At 45.2% G+C, this 18,794-nt stretch overlaps 1 protein-coding gene across 4 annotated transcripts in view; it reads right to left on the bottom strand.

The window, feature by feature from the left end:
- The window catches only part of LHFPL3 (LHFPL tetraspan subfamily member 3), a 248,549-nt gene extending 244,438 nt beyond the window's left edge, over positions 1-4,111 (bottom strand). Inside the window, exon 1 of one of the 4 annotated variants that reach the window (XM_057417894.1) lies at positions 3,482-4,111. In XM_057417894.1, the coding sequence (XP_057273877.1) occupies positions 3,482-3,950 (469 nt within the window). In that variant the 5' untranslated portion in view covers positions 3,951-4,111. The remainder of the gene's footprint in view (positions 1-3,481) is intronic. The other 3 variants (XM_057417897.1, XM_057417895.1, XM_057417896.1) reach the window with 3 other exon arrangements.
- Positions 4,112-18,794: the final 14,683 nt, after the last annotated feature.

The following is an 18,794-nucleotide window of genomic DNA, read 5'->3' as shown; positions in this document are numbered from 1 at the left end:
CTACTTGTCCATGGGACACTTTTATGCCTTTCTTTCACTTTCTTTGCTTTTCTCTTTCCTGTAACTTGCAATGTTGAATGCAGAAATAAGTAATGATAAATGTCTGAAAATGAAAAAAGTCACAATGACAGAACTGAAACCTTTAATTTATTTAACTTACAAAAGGAATAAATGTCAAGCATTATCTTTATTTGTGAGGTTTCTTGCAAACTAGATGTAGGGCAGTAAAGAGCAATAATACCTCATTTCTAATGCTGTCACCAAGTGTTTGTGTTCATGCCGCTGTTTAGATCAGGTAAGTGTTCATATGTATCATTTTGAACTGACGAAGGGGAGGCTAGGGGATGGAGAACAAGACTGCCAACACTACCTCTCAAGATATCAAGTGCACCCTTACAGCATTATGCACAAGGACCAAGAAAAGCAGCCTAAGCCATGGCAAAATCATAAGGGAGTCAAATGTATGCTGGCCTTACATACACAAAGGAAATAGCTTTTTTTCTGAGGATTTTTCTGCTTAATTATGTCATAGACATGATTAGACAGCAACAAGGATTGAAAACGCATGTGTCCGAGATACTGTTTATCATTTCCTTATTTAAAAAACACCTCTTCAAAACAAGAGCTGTATCATGCTGACAATTTATAATGACTCATGCAGGACAGAATGTGATCAAAGCCTTTTTTAAAAGAAATTAGCTCCTAAGCTTTTATTTGCAATCCCAAACCAAGCACGATCCCATGGCGAAAAACTGGCTTATAAGGAGATTTAAATAACATAAATCTGAAGTATTCTTATATGATCTAACTGAATGCTAACACTACTAATAATAAGCAAAATCAAAGCTATACTCACATACTTCTTTATTTTACAACTTCAAGTTTAGAGAACTGAACACAGATCTATATGCTTATGTAGATGATATTACTATACTGTTATCTGTGAGATAAGCATCTTAAGCTTATTACTTAATATGGTCAGAACAGTAAAATAATAATGGAGATAGGTCATATAGCTCATAGAAAAGGTGTCAGAACTCGTTACAACTCTCTTGCCCTGCACATTCTAAGTTTTCCTTCTGTCCCACCACCTTTGCTTTCTTCTTCAAAGGATGCAACCCAAACCAACATGGATTTTCTGATAGCTTTTTCTTCCTTTGAGGAAACTTTTTTTTTTTTTTTTTGGCTAATACATAAATGAAGAGTCAGGTAAATGCTGAATTAAGATACAACATTCAGCAAACAACAAAGTCAGGCTCTTTCAACACCAGTGTTGCTCCAGTTCTTGCAGGGCGTTCATGTACAAACCAGAAAAGGTGGCCAATAATCACTTGGCTATACATGTATTCCCCTAATATTTTAATTTTAGAGGTAAGCAGTCTGAAAAATGATTCCATTGCTGATGTAAAACTTCTTTTGTTGACTTTTAATATCAACAGTGCCTCTACTAGCTTTGGAGATGATAAAAATTCTGTGTTATTTTGCCTGAAAACATATCTTCAGTGTCACACCCGCACACGTGCAGCATGGTGTGGACCGGCTGGGCTCCTGTATATCAGCTGCATGCAGTGGTTTCTAAACATTATTCTTCACCCATGCAGAAATGCAGTAAAGGAATCTGGTTCATTTTTATCTGCCTTGCACTTCTGTTGGCATGAAGCAGTGGAACCATATAAATAAAGTACCATTATCTCTGATGTTGGAAGGTGTAACGGATTTGGAAATTGCGTTGTTCCACTGTATACTGGACATGAACAAACCAGGCTGAGGATACACCAAACCAGTGAATATTCATGTCACTTTTAACTAGCAGAGCCGTAAGAAGAGGAGACAGCTGAAAGCAGAAGTCCTTAATGGAGCAGAGAAGACATCAGTGGTGCAAACATGGAAGAGTTTATTCTGCCTGGAGCCAAGTGACAGGACAGCGTACAATGAATAAGACCATATCAGAATGCATGTTACTCAGCAGACAAAGTAACCACCAGCACCAAAGAGGATTCCCAATGCAGAGATGAAGAGCCCAAAGCTACTATTGCTGGAGTCAGGGAAAAATCTACGAACCTCAGGTGACTGCAGATCAACCCCCAAGTGATAAAGAAAGAAACCATACAGAAACTTAAGTGACAGAAACAGCGTGAAAATATATGTAACACACTTAAAAACAGCATCGCAGAGAAAAGCAGTTAAAGCTGTTTCATACAAACCAGAAATTTCCAGTAAGCCTCATGGACTAGGTGGCAAACTGAAGAACACTGAAGCTGCTCAGCAAACAACTCAGAAGAATTATTGCTCAGAAACTGAAATGAATGTAGGTCAATTAAGGGGACTGAAAAAGTGATTGTGAGACTATTCAGGAGACATTTTGCTGTTTCCCAAACAGCTTGCTCTTACAAAGCCAAAACTTCTCAATGTCAGGGTTTTATCATGAGGACAAGTAGAAGGTATGATTTGATATTAGACTTCTTTTTTTTTCCCAAATTATTGAAGAATTAATATTTTCTATCACACTACAGCTGATTTTATTACTATCTCAAGTCTACAGACAATTCTTTTCTCCTCCTCTGTCTCCCAGCTGCACACAAATCACCAGTTCTGTACTAACTCAAAAGGAAAGCTGTGTTGGAAATGCAAAAAGGGATGTCCTGGTGTTCTCCCTCTTCCTCATCATCAGCTTCCCCCAGGGAGACACTAGATGTGATGGGGAAAGGCAAATGAAATCAGGAAACCTTCGAGTCAAAACCAGAAACTGAAATGAATTTTGTTTTCTTTAAACTCATAATGCGCAGATGAAAAAAGTCCCTGTGAAGTGGGGGAACAGACCCCAGCCAAAACTCATGCATGTAAATTCCAGTGACCTCACCTGCCCTTCCAGTTGGCCAGCAAAAGACCTCTCCATGCCCTCCCATTGAACCGAAGTGGGCTCTGCCTTGACCAGGTGGAAACCTGGGCTCAGCGCTAACCTTCAACAGGCTGGCAGTTTCCTTCACCCACCATCACCTGCTCGAAGCGTCCGCACGGCCCCCACTGCCATTTTCTCGTCACCTTTAAGCTCCAGCCCAAGCGCTGGAAGACAACGTGGGGCTGCCGCTGCCCGCCAGCCCTCCCCGGGGCCTTTTGATGCGCACGGGTCGGTTCGCAGGCCGAAACCGGACAATTTCTACGGGTGCCCCAGCTCCTCGGGCGCTTTGGGCTGAGCCTGAGCCTGGCCCACGCCCGATACCCCCGCGGGTGGGGGGGCGGGGACAGGCACCGCTCCTCAACGCCAATGGTGCTCCTCGCTCCCCCCCAGCATCACCGCCCCGGCGGGGCACCCCGGAACGCGCCCCCCGCCCCGCCGCTCTCCCTGTCCCCTGCCGGCTCGGGCGGCCGCAAGTTTCCCCAGCGCCGCCTGTACCCCCGTGGGGCCAGCCTGGGCAGTGCCGGGCAGGGCAGGGCAGAGCGGCTCCGAGCCCCCCTCCACGGAGCCGCTGCTTCCACTCACCCGAGGTCAGCTGCATCCAGGCACAGATCTTGTAGACGGTGGCTGTGTTGCAGAAGAAGAAGAGGATGAAGCAGACGATGCAGGCGATGATGAGCATCATCGAGAGCCCGATGAAGAAGGAAGCGGCTTTGAAGGCTCCCGAGGGCAGGCTGGAGAAGTCCGTGAAGCTGCCCCGGCAGGTGAGTTCCCGGCTGAAGCCGTTGCCGATGCAGTAGTGGAAGAGCCCGAAGTAGCCCGCCTGCGGGGTGTCCACGCCGTCCCCGATCCAGTAAGGCTGGATGAAACACACCACGTTGACGATGGCAAAGCAGATGGTGAAGATGGCCCAGAGCACGCCGATGGCCCGCGAGTTCCGCACGTAGTTGGTGTGGTAGATCTTGGCCGCCTCCTGAGCTGGGAGCATCCCCGCTGCTGCCGCTCCTGACGAGCCTGCTCCTGTCGCCGCCGTCCCTGCAGCCGCTCCGGGCATCCTCGCCGAGAAGATCCCCCCTCCCCTTCCTCCTCCTCCTCCTCCTCTCCTCCTCCTTCTCCTCCTCCCCGCTGGCTCCGCTCGACGCGAAGCTCTCCGCCGCTGCGTGCGAGAGCCCGCGAGCCCCTCCGCCGGGCTTCAGCGGCTCCGCGCCAGCACTAGCACCGGCAGCGGCCGCACCAGCACGGCCCGCCGCCGCCTATCGGGGCGCAGCGCTGCCGGCCACCGCGCACCGCCCGCCCCGCAGCCCGCCCTCCCGCCGCCGCCCGCGGCTCCGCGCTGGGCGACAGCCGCCACAGCGGCAGCGGCGGGGCCGCCCCGCGCAACAACGCAGGGGTGAGGGGCGCAAGGCTGAGGCGCCGTCCCTGAGGAGAGGCAGGGGCGAGGGGCGGCAAGGGCGGGAAAGGCGAGCCTGCGGCGGCGGGGGGTGCTGCAGCCGTGGCCTCCCCTCAGCCCCTAGGCCGGCGGGCTCCCGGCCCGGGCAGCGGCTGGGCGGTGGAGCTGGTCCCGGCGCTGCGCGTACTGCGTGTTCTGGGAGGCAGTGTTCGGGCAGCGCATTCTGAAGTTTAAAACCTGTGTGTGCGGTTTTCTGTTCCCTCACAAAACATCGACCCGTTCTCAGCCGGGGGCTGCCGCTGCGCCCTCCCCCCCCCCCCCCCCCCCCCCCCGAGCAGCGCCTCCTGCCGCGGGCCATGAGACCCTTGTCTCTGCTGAAGCAAACCGCGTGGGGGTAAAGTCCTAAACCCGGGGAGCAGAAATCATCAGAGACTGCTCCTCACCTCGGGAGGTGGGATGGCGGCCATGGAGAAGACCACCATGAGGCTCTTGTTGAGGGTGGGTGAGGTGGCACTGGTGGAGAACAGCAGCTCCGCTCCAGCCCAGTGACTTTGGCCTGGCACTCGGCGCGTTGAGCGTTTTGGCATGCAGCAGTGATCAGCATATATTAATGAGCAATTAGCATCTGGTAGTAATCATTCCTATGCCAGTGACACTTGGATTTGCAGTCCCCGACCTATGCGCTGAGTCTGAGTTAACAGCGGTAATCGGTGGCACATACACAGTGCTCTCAGGGTTGTCCTCGCCCGGAATGGAGCAGAAGCAGGTGCTGGAGAGCGAGCAGCCACCTCGGCCGCAGCAGGCTCTGCTCGGTGCCGGCAGAGGGCTGCACTCAATTGAATATTAGTGCTCGTCAGGGGCTGCGAGGAGGGAAGATTCCTGTGGAAACCACTATCGAAAATGAAATTCCATCTATTTCTCACCAAACTTGATTTCTGCCAAAAACTAGGCACAGCCAACGCAGAGAGCATGCCAGCCCTCCCCCAGTGCACTGCAGAGAGGCTAGGAAGGGGCAGCGCCTGACAGCAGGTTTTGGGACCCCATACTCATGTCTGGAACAGAGTCAGAGATTTGGAAGCAGCTGCTGAAGGGTGGGAGCACAAGGGAGCTGCCTCGGTGCAGTGATGCTGTTACTGCCCTGCATGCGGGAGCGCTCCTCTCTTGGAGGGCAGTAGCGTGGCACACATGGCATGGGCTTCCTAAGGCACAGGCAGCGAGAGCAGTGTGTGCCCCCAGTACTGACGCTTGCCTCACTTTCTTAGGGAGGTGGGTCCAAGCATGCAAACTACAGCTAAAATTCCTGGAGATTTTGCAACCACTGAGTGTTCTTTGTCCATCACTGACAGAGGTGCCTGTGTATGCTCCACTGCCTCACCATGCTCCTACTGCAGTTGCTGCACGTGACCAGACTGCTCATACGCTGCCTTCAGAGAGCAACTGAACTTGTTCCAGCCTCAAGCAGCAGAGGAGTGATGGCCTTTCCCTTCCATGCTCCGTCCTGTTTTCCCCTGGCAGAGGCTACCTGGGCCCCAGGGCTGCTGCCTGTCTTTCCTGTCCTCTAAGGGGCCATTGAGTGTGGAGGTGAAGACAATACAATCCAGACCTAGAAGGCAAGAGGAGGCCTGAAGTTGCCCAAGACAAACAATATAGGGATGGATGTTGGAGTGAAGTGCCAGCCTCCTTGGCAAGAAGTTCTGAGAGAAAAAGGGAGGTAGTGGGGAAGGGGTTTGGGGCAAGTGGCCAGTTTAGTGGATGATGTGCCTGTGAATGTGCACACAAAGAAGATGAAACCTGGAATTAGTATGGCAGGAGGAAAATATACGGACCTGGGAAGGAGCCAGGAGAGGAGAAATGTGCTTGGCAGAAGAAATGGGCCAAGGGAGCTGAGGAGGATGAAATAGTGAGATTGGAGGAGAAGCCAGTGAAAGAGAGTCAAGTCTGGGGTAGGGAAGTATGGAAGCAAGAAAGCAAAAGGCCAGAAGTAGAGGAAGAAACTAGGATTCTTCTCACAAGCTGAGTAAAAGTGTGTGGCAAAGAAGACGCAGTTGCCTGTGTCCAGGCAGTGGCTGGTTTGGTTGTCCTAGGATGTCCTTTCTGGCCTCTGATACCAAAGAGGCACTAGAAAGTGGTACTAGATGCCTGTTTTGGGGGACACATGAATCATTCCCGTTGCATACCTCTAGAGCTTTGACTCCTCTAGTCTCACTCTTTGGTACCAGAGATTTCTTGAGAATACCCAAAGATAGGGTCAGGAGGTGTTTTTATGGCTCTTATCACAATTACATTTGTGCTTTATAATATTAGAAAATACCATGTCTCTATGAGAGGTATATTGAGGGTATATTCTGGACAGAACACTTAAAAGGCAGCTGGGACTTCATTCTTCAAAGCAGAACTCACATGGATTTTGGTTGCAGCAGTTCTGTAGATGAAGCCTCAGAAGGAGCTGTACTGAGTTGCTGCTCATCTATTAAAAGTTTTAAGCATCTTGCCTGGCACCACAGAAGAATTCTGTGGCACAAACAGGGATAGTCTCCAGCTCTTCAGGAAAGCTTTCATCATCTTAATCCTCGGGAGATTATCCTTTCTCTCCAACAACCCTGTTGTACCTCTACTATTTTTCTCCCTGGACATTAACTGGGGCACAGCCTAGTCTCATCTAAAAAAATCCAGGTCTTACGGCAGGATTTTCACCAAAGGCTTCTTCAACAGGTGAAACAGATTCTCATCATCCTGATCTTTCTGGACAGCAGATGCTGTCTCAGGTGCCTGATAAGGCAGGATCCCGTTTACCAATTAGCATGTGAGCACACAACACAGAACAAAACAGGTGTAAATCAATTGGCAGACAGCTCTTTTTTTGGCCCATCCTCTTCCATGCTGGATTTTACATCCATAATACTGTTTTTAAAAACATTTTTGTGTGTGTGGCTAAAATAAGCAAGTTTAAAGAGATTTTATAAAATCTTTCAAAGTATACTTTGTGCCCCAAATTGGCTTGGAACTTACTATTGATCATTTTATCTGACAACAAATGTGCTGATTTGTTATATATATATAGATTATCATGCAAAGCACAAAATAAAAGCTTATTATTTGGTTAATGTTTCTAATCACAGCATTTCTCTTTGGAACTAGTCAGTTATTTGCAGTGGTAGAGAACTGCTTAAACATTTTGTTTGGAGTGCTACGGGTAAGGACTGTGTGTTGTACTGGGAAAACCTTTGGATACAGTGGGTTAGAAACGACAGATGAATGCATTTGCTGGGCCATGGGCAATGTCTGGCAAGAAATGCACATCTGGGCATTCATGTGGTGGGAAATTAAGAGAGAGTGGAGAGAAGGAGTAAGTGCATGGCTGGAGAAGAGCTAGAAAGAGAGGACTTACCCAGAAGAGAAGGATGCCTGTGAGGAGGGAATGGGGTAGTAGGAAGTTAAGTACTAATGAATAAATAGCCATACAGGTGTGTGGCAATGAATGATCACTTTTGGTGGGGCTGGACCCTGTTAGGGTGACAGTTGAGGGAACTGGGGAAAAACAGAATACATGAGAACATGCTTACCCATGTTCTTACGCACCATGTCACAGACAGGGAAACCTGGGGGAGGTACACCTTTCAGGCACACAGCTGCATCCTGCCCTCCCTCTGAGCAGTTTCCCCTATCCAGCCCTCATAAAATGCAGCTCTGCCTTGGAGGCTTTTTTTCCCAGCCTGCTTGAGGGGTCTGCCTAACATGTCTGTAGCTGCATGGAAGAATGACTACATGGGCACTCTGGGACTTCCCTCCTGGGTTTCTTGGGTATCACTCACTGGCTATCACATTCACCCAATGCCTGCCAACAGCTAGTAATTTCACTCTGAGTCCACTTAAATAGCTACATACAACTATTATAACCATTTAATGCAACTGATATGGGTATGTCCAAAGAACAAAATCCTCTAATTTGGACAGACCTCAGTCCTCTGGCTGGAAGAGTGGGAAGGCAAAGTCATGGTAGTCTTGAGGTGTCCAAGGACACGTGGGCATCCAAAATAAAAGCTGAAGAAGGAGAAAGTCTCCACTCCCCCCTTTCCTGCACTCAGTACGAGTTGAAGCTGGGACAATGCTAAAGGCCAAGTAGGATTTTTTGTGCCATTTCACAGATGACCAAGGTAACCTAAGCATGTTTCGGGCTTCATTACAGCTTCACCGGGTGCCAGCACTGGTAGATAGCATCTTAAACATGTGTCAGTCCAAATCAGTTTTTCCCTTGTCTCAAGAGCTGGCTGCAAGCAGCTGCGGGTATGTTCTTCTGGAGCAGGGGAGTGATTTCTGAGCAAGGGAGTGATTCCCTGTTAGAGACCTTTTGGTGGGAGTGCGGGGAGCCCGGGCAGCCCTGGTGTGCAGCCTGTCGCCATGGCAACCGACTGCCTCACCAGTGATGAGCTCTTGCTGTCTATCAAAAAGCATTAACTTTTATATGATGTCTTTTTTATTATAGTTTCTGCACATTTTGGCTTTCTTGACCCCTGGGGCCCAGCTGCACTGGTGAAATGTTCCTTTCCAGGGAGTGGGAAATGGCATTTCTTTCTATTTCTGCAGTGTTTACAACTGTGGAAGAGGCATAGCAAAGGGATGACTAGAATTACTGTTATCAGTCTCAGAAAAACTGCTGCTGCTGTCAGTGTTTCAGCCAGAAATGGTCTGATTTAGGCTTACCTTAAAATGTGAGTAATTTAGAATATTTGCCCCACTTCTCTTGAATTTAGTCCTGTTCTTACTGGTGACAGCAGAGGAGGAGTCCTGTAGGGCACCCATAAAGCAGGGCAGAGCCAGGAAGCACAGCATGACCCTGATGGAGCTGCATCACAAGCAGGCTGCAGGAGTCGATATACTCCTGCAATCATCAGGTAAAAGTCACATATTCCAAAATGTACCCTGAGCCAAGGCAGTTGGCTGCAAGTGACAGAGTCTACTTCAGTAAACAGAGAGGGGGACAGTGGGAGACTGGTGGTTAGGCAAGGAGCCATGGCTGCAGTGAAGGGGAAAGGATGTGAGGGAGGTGAGAAGTACCTGGGATGTATGTGGAAGCAAAGATTGAAAGGAAGAAAAGATCCCATCGGCCTTTAAAAGAAAGAAAAGCACGGGAAAGGGATTAAGTAGCAGGAGTCCTTGTGACAGCAGATTGGACTTCATAATCCAGGATAGGCTTCCCTGCAAAGAAGTGGGAGGAACAGTGGCAGTTGGAGGGTAAAACAGGTGGGAGCACAGATGAATCCGATGAAGCAAGTACAGGGAAAGTGGGAACATAGCTATTAAGATCCATGGTGGAGAATAAGTCTTTGTGCACTCTGACATACAGCTCGGTTAAGACCTCCTTCAGCTTTCTTCCCTCAGCCTCTCCAACTTGGAGGGGTTGCAGAACAGCTCTGAAACACACTGGCTAAACTGAAGCATTTAATGGGCCTCTTGGGAGCTTGGGACCTAAAGTTTCCAGTCCCAGCCAACCAAGAAGTACTGCCTCTTGGGGCCTGCTAAGCTATCTTGCAATGCGAAGAGCCTTCTGCATGGCAGCATTTAGGGCTTCTCTAAGTAAGTGATCTCGCTCCCAACAGCACACTATGCAGCTCTCTGCCTCAGTAGCCTAGCCTGCTTGTCAGTGCTGCTAATTAGCCCAGACAGAGCTTTCAGGTGGCTTGCTGTGTTGTGCCATTCAGAGACACCATCAGAGACTCCTCCTGAAGTGATGGAGATTTCGCCTCTCTTGCTGTGGCAGCTGTTTGCCAGAGGGTCAGTAGATTCAATACAAAAGGAACTGTGAAATAGTGTGCTGCAGGCTATATACTGTACATCGTCAAAGATAGCTGTACAGTTAAGGCTGGTGTCTAGACATGTTTTTCATATAATAAAAGTTTAATCAAGATATGTCTCCTAGACTGGAATTCACATGGCGAAGGACCTATATATGTTTCTCTAGACCAGCCTAGTTTAAGTATGTAAACTCTCCTGCCAATAAGATGCATTTTAGGTTTTTCTCTCCAGAGCCCCAGGCATCATGCAGGTGGCTGCAACTTTACTACCATAAACATCAATCATTTGAATAAGGACTCTATGCTGATAATCATAACATTGATGAGGCTTTCAAAATTGTACCTGCCAATGCCTGAGTCCCTTCGTTGCCCTTAACAAGGTAATATTACTGCAGTCAGGATGTGATTTATGATGTTTTCAGTTAATTTTTTTTTCACAGTGGAGAATGACTGAAAATACCTCACACTGGTTAAAAAATGAAGCTCTAAATAGATTAACATTCTAATTCAATTAAATATATATTACATTTATTTCCAGATATTTCTTCCTGAAAGGTAACACAGCGAGGATGTAGCAAGAGGAGGACCTTCTGATCTCCAGTAAGTCAGAATCTGGCCGGTTGCTTTACCCTAGTGACAAGCCAATTAGGATGCTGTGTAAAGCTTCTGATTGTTTCTAATTTTAGAACTATTCAACAGGGAGGCAAAAGTAGGTGATATTAACTCCTCTGGAATTGATCTGCTAGATTCACAGTCCTCCTGCAATCTAATATATTTTCAGGAAAAGCAGGAAAATTACCATACTTCTAGTGTAGGCATTAGGGACTATGCAGGCCTTTTGAACATGCAGGGTGTGATCAATACTTGGATAGAGGAGAGGAAACTTGGGAGCTGCAGAGAGAGATTTTGATGCTGCACAAGATGATATTCTAGTACAAAGTGAGCAATCACCCTGGCATTATACAACATGGTACAACTAAGTCTGCTGTGTTTCCAGGAGGATTTATGGTAAAATGTTTAAATGTACCTAAGTGACCTGCTAGTAAATCACCATCTTGACCTATAGCAGGTCTGGGGAAGGAGATTAAATGGAGAAAGAATGGAATTTCTCTCTTTCAGAGTATCTCTGTGGCATAATGCAGTGCCATTCAGGGATATTGCAGCTACCACAAGCAGTGTAGTCACATTAGCAAGATGCTAATGTGATTAATCAGCCCTGATGACAAGCAAGTTATACTAACCTGGGCACAGCTTAAGTACTTAACTGCGTAAGTCTCCGGAGTGCTTGCAGCTCACTTAGGTTAATAGAATCTGGCGATTTAATAAGCATATAACCTATTTCATTGTTCAAGCCATTAATAATAGCAGTGGCTAACACCGAACATAAGGCAGACTCTTGTGGAACTGCTAAAGATAGATACACACATTTGATTTATCAGTGAGCTAGGAGTAGCTACTTTTTTAAAGTGTTCCTTGCCACCTACCTATGCATTCACCTTCCAGGAGCTTCACCTAAACAACCTTTCCTCATCTGGCTATGAAAATATTATGTAAGAGGGCATTAAAGGCCTTGGAAGAGTCAAGATATAGGGCACCTATACCTTTGTCTTTATCTACAAGGCGAGTTATCCTGTAATAAAACAGAATAAATTAAATTTGACAAGATTGTTCCTCAATAAGTCCATGTCAGGCGTTACTCATCCTTCTTTTATCTTCCATGTATTCATAAAAAACATTGTTTATTTCTATAATATTCTAAGAGTTACAGCTTTGCAGACCAATCTGTACTTCTTCAGTTCTATTCTCTTATGTTCAGACTCCTCCCTCATCCTTTTCTAAACACAAGACACTGTATTTGTCTATTTATAATCTTTCTAATATTCTAAAACTTATCCCATATGCATACCATGATATTGCCTCACCCTCTTGCCTGTAACATTTACAATTCCCTCAGTAATTTTCAGGATCAGTGAGTGCATCTAGGTAGTCTTTAACCTATTCCTATTCCTACTCCTACTCCTATCTCATCTGTAGTTTTACCTTTTGATGATGATGCTAATGTTGTTAACCATATGATCAAATTTAATACCAATGATGAAACAGAAACATCCCCCACCAAATTACAGTTCTCATGTAATCTGTTATATATTTTCCCTTTCCCCTGAGAAATAAAACAACACTTTCTGTAGTCTCTCAGTCTTTCTCCCGATGCTAACAGACCTCTGGAATGTCTCCTTGTTTTTAGCCTCAGGCTGTCATTTGAATAAATGTTTACTTCATTACTGCCAAAATGATCTTTGGCCCCAAACTCATTTCTCATCTTGATGGTGGTACCAAGGTAAACAGCTGTTGAGTGGAGCCAACACTTTAATAGCTCTGAAAAAAAGTATCAAGATTTTCACAGTGGGAAATTGGCAATGTTACACACTCTTTGCATAAAATAAGTGGGCATACAGTGATGCGGGAAGTAGCTGCAGATGCCCACTAGCATGAAGAGGCTAATGAAGCCAATGATCAGTAAACAGTAGGAGTTTACACAGTATATGTTTTATCCAACATACTTCTTGCCGGTTAAATGGCAATAGGAGGAAAGGGCGATAGCATTCTGATTTTGCTGAAGAACATGATCCTCTGTTTTGTAGCATCTTGTCCAAAATATTCTGAGTGACTTGGATTGGCTCAATACAACGTGTACTGAAAACCTTTTGAAAGACAATGAAAATAATCAGACCCAGCATCTAACCACACTGGAACAATAGTTAGTCACATACCCAGTGGATCCTTGTTAGATACAATTTTAATTAATAGCTTCATTATCTGAAGGAGGCAATAGAGATTGTGTTAATGAAACTTACAGCATAAGCTAACTAGTTATAATTACCACTAGCAGTAAAAAAAAAATAAGGGGAATTTATATGAGTGAGAGTGTCAGAAGATACTATCTGGGGAAAACCACAAGTTACTATTTCTGGTAATAAAGAAAGTCTCCATAAAGAGGAGGAAACTGGAAAGGAGTGCGTTGGAAGAGAGGCACTTATTTACAGTGAATAGAGTTGTGAGAATAATTGATTTTTCTGTTTGGTGGCCAAACTGAAAGTATATTAGGGAAAACTAATATCCAGTCAGATAAATTACTCACTTTTCACATATTTTTACCCTTTACTAACACTAAACATAGATCAATTTTAGAATGAAGCACTGTTATAAAATAAAACCAAGACTGTTTTATGTTGAAAATATTGAAAGAGAGCACTTCTGGGTTTGTTGGGACTTTTTTTCCCCTGGTACCATTACTCAAAAAGAAATTCTCAATGTACGAATTGATTTTTGATTCATAATGTGTCTTTTTGAGAAATGAATATAATAGATCCGTTGTTTGCAAAACACGGGTTGTAACAATTCCCCCAGAACACCCTGCCTCCACAGCAAAAACTGGTGGTTGGTCTTTAGGGTATGTATTTAGCAGAACATCTCAGAATTTTGGAGCTCTTTTGTCAAACTTCAAATCCTGTTTGGTCTTGTGAAAGTCCTACAGATGTCACCATGGGCTGGAGCCCTCCCCTGACAGTGCTGGCTTGGACCTTGCCACCAGGGATGGAGGAGATGGGACAAAGCGATCAAGGGCCATCAGCATCATGCAGCTCTTCCCTGATGTTCTGTGGAGGTTTTTAGCTCAGGACCATGCAGAATAACTCTCTGTAGGAGCCTGAGGTGGGCAGAGACCAGAGCCAGCTCTTGCTTGCAGCACCTCTGTCCCTGCCATCGCCATGGGAAATGGCCAAGAAGATGTAAAGAGCTGGTGTTCCTGAGCTCGGGAGATGTGGCACAGGGAGGCTGCCTTCAGGCTCTGACTGTTTCAAATGTTGCAGTTCATAAATGAAAACAATTCTAAGTGAAATACAGTGTGGTTGTTTCCTTTGTAGTCTTCCTTCCTGTGCCTGGCTGGGGGGCCTCAGAGCTAAGGACAGTAACTTGTCAGAAACTAAATGTGGGTCTTGAAGTCAAATTGCTACGTTGGAATATTAGGTCTGTTTTGCAGATTCACATCTGCAGAAAAGTGTCTAGGGACAGCCTGTGACAAGACCCCAAACAAGATTTAGGAGATCATATAATGGCAATTATTTGTCTAAATTCAGTTTCCAGGTATTATGTTTTCTTGTAACTTTGTCTAATAGAAGACAGAACTGTAATGTATCAGGTGTTATCTTTTTCTCACATAAAGGCCTTGATCTAGTTACTTGCTACTCCAAAAAAGCCAAGGTGCCAGAGATGCTTTATCACTCTAATACACACTTCCCAGATTTTGGATTACTCGCCCAACTCATTTCTGAACCTTTGACAATTTATCAATAATCGTTTGACTTTTGAGATAGAAGAAAGGTTCAGGCTGGGCCAAGCATCATTAACTAGGAAATACAAAATGAATGACAGAAAAAGTGAAGCATCTGGCCGAGGACCACTCAGCTCTTTGGTAACATGGTGGGTGCTCCTGGACCTGCTCAGGCCAAGGACTCCAGCTCAGTGAGGTGAAAATGTTCCTGTTTCCCAGTGCAGCCCTGCAGCAGCAGTCTTATCACCAGTGCTTTTGTTCAGCTGGTTGATCTGTTGTGACCTATGAATATTTTCAGTCCTGTTTATCTTAATGCAGTGTCCCAGTCCTCACAGGCAGAACTGCAATCTCTGCTCACAGATACATTAACCTTTGTCTGAGTCTATTAAAAAATGTCATGTAAAATACTGTCTCTGTCAAAGACAGCGAGAATCCTGTCATTGGCTGCAGCAGCGTTTGTTTGCTCTGTTGGTTTTTCCCCCCTGCAATATGTGTTCAGTTTATATAGCAGTCCAGAATCACGTTGTGTAAGTTCTTATCATGATTTGCTACTCTGCTAGTGTGTGAATTTTGCAAACTTTATTAGCCAGCTTTGACTTCATTTCCAACACTTTCCCCTCTCTCCCCCTGCAAAAAAAAAAAAAAAAAGAGCAGTACTGGGCCAGGCACTCCTCACTGCAGAGCTCTTCAGAGACACCTTCTTCCATTAAGTATATTCTCTTTAAGAAATACCCCATAAAACATACATTTACTTTTTAATCCACTTAGTACTTGCAGTATTGATAGCATTAATTTTTAAATCAAAATGTCACACAATAGGAGGTTAAATGCTGTATGAACTTCTCACTCTGACACACTACTCTGACAAATCCCTATTTCCCATTCTTTTGCTAGGAATTACTGTAACATGGACTGACCCACAATTTGCTGGCCATCCATTTAGTATGATTAAAAAATGCCACATCAGTTTTGAGCAACCTCTCCATTTTCCTAGGATTTATAAGGAAAAATTAATGTTAGTGGTTCGCAGAATTTGCTGCTTTAAGTATGTGCTCAGTAGTCTCAAGAATGTCGGGAAAGCTTTGCAACAACTATAATTAAATCCCAACTCTTCTATAAAGCAGACAGACTTGGAATTAAAGACCTCACTACAAATCACTTCCAATTATTTGTGGACAGCCTCTTTTGTACAGAGCTCACTTGGATTTTCATCTCCTTCAGTCTGCTCCCACGGGTGCTGGACGCATGACAAGGAGTAAGGAATTGTAAAGTCCAGCAATGCAATATTCTCCTGACCTTATGACGTTCTCTATCTATGCTTTTGCTTTGGGTTGAACTCGGCATCCAGTTTACTCCACCACCAAGGCCAACATTGGTGATGGGAGTGATATTTGTGCCCAGGGGTAACAAAAGTGAAAACTGAATCACAGAATAATTCAGTTCATAAATGCTGATATGACCCTATTGAACTACCTCGTTTGCAGAAAATGAAGAAAACCAGTAAACATGTAATATAAACATCTAAATAGATCAATAGCAAAGATAACAGTAAGGATTATCATCTCAGACTTGAATTTTTAGAATTTTAAGAACTTCTTCCTTATAATATCTAATCTGAACTTACCCTGTTTAAGTTTGAATTCTGCAAAATTGTAATCATACTACATTGTTGTTAAAAGGGGGAGACATGAGTTTGCGATTCCAACATTCTCTGCAGGAGCTTGAATGCCACCATTTTCCCACTTCTGCATTAGTTTCAAAAAGGTTGTTTACGAACCTGTGAGTTACAAATCCTTTGCTAATCATATCAGCTACATAAAATATTGAATAAGGTGTGCTTCCTTTCTCATGAGACATTTATGAATAAATTATTTTTGCTTAAATTGGATGAAGATGTTTATCTAATGCATCCTGGAATCTCTGAGTTAGTTCAAAAGGCAGCAGTGCTGAGCGCTGCCATGCTCTCAGCCCTGTTCCTGCCTTTGGGGCGGATGAACTTCCCTGGCAGCAGCAGTTTTCCCTCTAGGGATGGCCATTACTGCAGGCAGATGCTCAGACCTGCGGCAAAGATGCAGCCACTTTTCAGCAGCAGCTATGGATGTTTTGTTGCACTAGGTAACACCTTGTCCCTTCTGTTCGGCAAACCTGACCCAGCTGACAGCTTCACTGCAGCTTCTGGTCCCTCTTCTGTATTCAGTGGTGTGCACTGCAGGGGAGCCAGAGCCTGCTCTTCTGGGTTTTGTTTTTTAGGGTTTATTTTAGGTTGGTGTCCATGTCTGCACATTTGCTTTTCTTTATTCTAGGCATTTTAAGTCTTTCCCATGACTGCACTTTCTGCTCTGTTCCTTTTTCTGCTACTAAACTTCCTCCTAGATGTCTGGATGCTCAGAAGAGTCGTTTCCTGATGAGTGGGTGGCCTTGTCTCAGGCCACAGTTGGTCTCAGCAGGCACACTGGTGAGTTCCCACCCTGCGTCACAGTGTCACATCCTGTGCTGCCTCTGTGGCAGCCATAAGTGACTGGCACCATCCTGGGAAAGAGCAGTTGGCAAGCTGGGGGAGGACTGCAGGCTTCTTGTAATGAGCATAACCTGAGCTATCCCTTAGGTTCACAGGAGGAATAAGATATGCCTAACTGCTCAGTAGTTATATGTCACATTTGCCTTGCCACATGGAGAACTGTCTGATTCCCTTCTCGCTCTCACACATTTCTCCTGCTGCTCTTGAATTGCCACATGCTGGGGAGTCCTTACTTGTTGCTGCTGCTTGTGGAGACTGAAAGCAGCACACTCCTGAGATGGTTTTCTCAGTAGTGCTGCAGCAGAACCAGTGACCATGCTCCAAGCAAGGCCATACACAGAGCCTTGTCCAGCTTTCAGACCCATAAACACTTCCCAGATACAGAGCTGGTACAGCAGGTTTTCATAGACCAGCAGTTGACTTGCTATTTTCTGTCACTTTTTGAGGATACCTCAGAAACTGTCCATGCTCTGGTGGTTATCAGCACGCCACAGTCCTACCTCATCACACTGTGATTTATCTAGCATTTACCTTTCAGGAGAAAACAGAAATCCAAAACCTGCACTGGTAGATCCCAGTCTTCACCATCCTAAACATTCTGCTTATGCCTCCTAAGACACCGCTGCTGCCACATCAAATGTGGGCCATTTGCCTTACCGAAAAGCCCACATGTGTTTGGCTCGTGCTTGCAGAGCTCAGGTGGCTTCAGGACTCAGCAGCTCATGTGCTGTCATCTCCAGGACCAGCACATAGGTCCAAAGGACAGAAAAGAGACTGAAGAAAGAAACTGTTTACCAGGTTTAATGCTGCTCACAGGTTGAGTTTAGGAGCCTGCAGATCTGCTGAGCTGGCTTTCTGCACAGGTAAATCCCTGAAAGCTCAAAAAATTTAGCTGAGGAAAAAGTTATCTCCCCACCCTTGGGTTTTGGGAGCTTTTTTTGCTATTGTCCAGATGGAATACCACATAGAAATCTGCCTGCAGAGAGATTGCCTTAAAGCCTTTTAGTCAACTGCCTCTTCCTTGCCCTTTTACACGGACAGTGTATGGTATCATTTGGCCTTCAAGCAGAGGTTTAAATGCTTCCTATGGGAATTCGTAGATAGATGCTCTTTTCTCAGTGTGAAATACGTCCTAATTCCCTGAATGCTATGATGTATAAATATTTCATCTTGCATGAGAAGGTTACTGAACCTCCTCTAGTTGCTCCTTACTTGTGTTTTGTGCAGTGTGACTGCTGACTCAAAATCATTGCAGGATTTTTAGTTTATTTTTTAAAACTAATTCACATAGCTAATATAAAATACATAAATATAAAATAGAAAAAGATAAAAATACATAACTAATATACCAAAGCAAGGTAAACTCCTGAAAACTCCTTTGTAAGAGTCTAAAAGAAGAGAGGAATACCTGCTGCAACTGTTCAAAGACATAATTAGACAAGTGACCAAAATAATTCAAGTCTATAGCAAGTACAGACTGAAAAAAACATTTTTCCTTTCTAAGTAAGTGGTGCATTTATTTCTGATTGGAAGGAAGAACAATGCCAGAAGGACTGTGGACATTAGACTAGGTTATCAGTGCCACTCAGGTACAATTCCAGCACATTCACAGTGACCCCAATGAACTTTGAAACGTTTGATCAAGCTCAACTCTAAGTTTTAAAAGACCCATTGATACAAAAGCAGGGAGCAGCTCCCAGGCAGGAGATCAATTAATTCTCTGAAGCCTTCTTAAATGTGCATCACTGGCTGAATTTTCCATGTTTTTCCAGAGCCCTTATGTATGGAAGTTGGTGCGGCTCTGGTTCTCAGTGAGTGGCTGTGTCCATGCCTGCCTCGACCTCCTGCAAGCACTAATTGTCTGTGAG

This window comes from Pezoporus wallicus, unplaced genomic scaffold (genome assembly GCF_028554395.1).
Source record: "Pezoporus wallicus isolate ANWC-B61680 ecotype Strahan unplaced genomic scaffold, APGP_CSIRO_Pwel_v1 contig_5542, whole genome shotgun sequence".
Taxonomy (NCBI): Eukaryota; Metazoa; Chordata; class Aves; order Psittaciformes; family Psittacidae; genus Pezoporus; species Pezoporus wallicus.
This window is presented reverse-complemented; position numbering and strand designations above follow the sequence as displayed.